Source organism: Tuber melanosporum (assembly GCF_000151645.1).
Source record: "Tuber melanosporum whole genome shotgun sequence assembly, scaffold_5, strain Mel28".
NCBI classification, from domain to species: Eukaryota; Fungi; Ascomycota; class Pezizomycetes; order Pezizales; family Tuberaceae; genus Tuber; species Tuber melanosporum.
In genome coordinates this window covers 1,419,818-1,422,082 of record NW_003299095.1, presented here as the reverse complement: position 1 = coordinate 1,422,082, position 2,265 = coordinate 1,419,818, and the positions used below count along the sequence as shown (strand labels likewise).

General features: G+C 46.4%; 1 protein-coding gene; it reads left to right on the top strand.

Moving 5' to 3' along the window:
* GSTUM_00008874001 (uncharacterized protein) lies at positions 1–2,064 on the top strand. XM_002840334.2 has 6 exons: positions 1–178; positions 255–312; positions 367–936; positions 990–1,253; positions 1,310–1,448; positions 1,503–2,064. Exons 1-6 carry the CDS (start codon positions 117–119, stop codon positions 1,556–1,558), a joined length of 1,149 nt encoding a protein of 382 aa, XP_002840380.1. The 5' UTR covers positions 1–116; the 3' UTR covers positions 1,559–2,064.
* Positions 2,065–2,265: the final 201 nt, after the last annotated feature.

Here is a 2,265-nt window from a genome sequence, read left to right as displayed (position 1 = left end):
CTTCGCTCCATCTCCCACGCTTACAGAACGCAAACGTTTCGAGGCGTTTTAGCAATAGCCCCTCAAGTCACCCTCCCGCTTCGATCTAGCAACTTTTTCAGCCTACCCTACATAAAATGCCTTCTACATTCTTGTTCACTTCCGAGTCCGTCGGCGAGGGACATCCCGACAAGATTGCGTGAGTGGCCATCTGTCCTGCTCCTGCGATCGCAGGTAGCCGTTTGCCACCTCCGTGAAATTTAACAGTGAAACAGCGACCAGGTCTCCGACGCCGTCCTGGATGCTTGTCTTGCGGAGGATCCTTTGTCGAAGGTCAGTTACCGCATAATTCTCCATTATGGCTCCAGTGCTAACAATAATTTTCAGGTTGCTTGCGAGACCGCCACTAAGACTGGTATGATTATGGTCTTTGGTGAAATTACCACCAGTGCGAGGCTTGACTACCAAAAGATCATCCGTGGCGCCATCAAGGATATTGGATACGATGACTCTAGCAAGGGCTTTGATTACAAGACCTGCAACGTTCTTGTTGCCATTGAGGAGCAGTCCAAGGACATCGCCACTGGTGTTCACATTGACAAGGCTCTTGAAGATCTAGGTGCTGGTGATCAGGGTATCATGTTCGGCTATGCCACTGATGAGACACCCCAGCTTCTGCCATTGACTGTTGTGCTTGCACACAGACTCAATGCCGATATGTCTGCGGCTCGCCGCGACGGAAGCCTCCCTTGGCTCAGACCTGACACTAAGACCCAGGTTACTGTTGAGTACGAGCATGATGGTGGTGCTGTTATTCCCAAGCGTGTTGACACTGTCGTCGTTTCTGCACAGCACTCTGAGGATATCACCACAGATGAACTGAGAAAGGAGATTCTGGAGAAGATTGTCAAGAAGAGCATCCCGGCTAAGTACTTGGATGAGAAGACCATCTACCATGTTTGTCCCTCGTTCTTGAAGCCCAATTGCTGGATCACTAACCCTCTACATAGATTCAACCCTCCGGTCAATTTATCATTGGCGGTCCCCAGGGTGATGCCGGTTTGACTGGTAGAAAGATCATTGTTGACACCTACGGAGGGTGGGGTGCTCACGGAGGTGGTGCTTTCTCCGGAAAGGATTTCTCCAAAGTTGATCGTTCTGCCGCCTATGTTGGCCGCTGGATTGCTAAGTCCTTAGTTGCAGCTGGACTTGCCAGACGTGCCCTTGTCCAGCTTTCCTACGCCATCGGTGTTGCCCGCCCGCTTTCCATCTTCGTAAGTCAGCTGTCCTGCTACTTTTCCCGAACAACTTTTAACTAACAATCCAATAGGTTGATACTTATGGCACCTCCAACAGGACTAGCGAAGAATTGGTCGAGATCATCAACAAGAACTTCGACTTGAGACCCGGTGTGATTGTCAAGGAGCTTGATTTGGCCAAGCCGATTTACTTCCAGACGGCAAAGAATGGTAAGTTATTTTCTGTTCTCTGCTGGTTTCATAGCTTTCTAACATTTCTTCAAGGTCACTTTACCAACCAGAACTTCTCTTGGGAGAAGCCCAAGAAGCTCGTATTTTAGATGAACAGCTTCTTACTCGCTTTGCTATGTGTGTTTTCATTTTTTATTTACTTTTTTATTTCAACCAAGGGTTTTGTATCTTTCATGATATCTCTTCGGTGGGCGACTTCAACTTCGGCTACCTGTTTTGTATTAAGGTTTGATTATGTGAGCCGGTAGAGCGGATGGGATTCTGTACGGTAGGGTTAAAATGGCGTTTTCAACAAAGATAAATAGGGGATCGGCGGCTGGGTTTCATTCAACATATTATGATGGAATTCTTTTTTTTTCTTCTTTTTTTCTTTCTTTTTTTCTTTCTTTTTTTTGGTTGCTCGGGGGTGTTTCTTCCTTTTTTTTTTTTTTTTTTTTTTTCATAAACGGTGCATCGTGGGTCCTTTCAACCTCCCCCCGTGTGTTCTTTGATGTGTAGAAAAAACTGTGGTTTTTTTTTTCTCTCTGGGAGTTCTTCATGTCGTTTTCAGATAGAAATTCCATAAGGACATTACCGGCACTGCGCCCAACTTTTGACTGATATGATACCGTTCGAATACTCGGGATGCCTTGTAAATTTGAAAATATGCGCGTGATGGTATTACACTACAGTGCAGTACAGTACTTGTACACCTAGATCCTATCATAAGATTTGCCAATTTCTCTCTATTCTCAAGACTGCATTCGTATCGCAGCACCTTGCCGCCCCCTTCCCTCTCTCACCCTCCCTCTCTGGC

Excerpts from the sequence above, each read along its gene's own strand:
- GSTUM_00008874001 (XM_002840334.2), top strand. The coding sequence starts at position 117 with ATGCCTTCTACATTCTTGTTCACTTCCGAGTCCGTCGGCGAGGGACAT. Across the intron at positions 179-254 it reads GGACATCCCGACAAGATTGC|CGACCAGGTCTCCGACGCCG; the intron begins GTGAGTGGCCAT and ends ACAGTGAAACAG. Across the intron at positions 1,254-1,309 it reads CCCGCCCGCTTTCCATCTTC|GTTGATACTTATGGCACCTC; the intron begins GTAAGTCAGCTG and ends ACAATCCAATAG.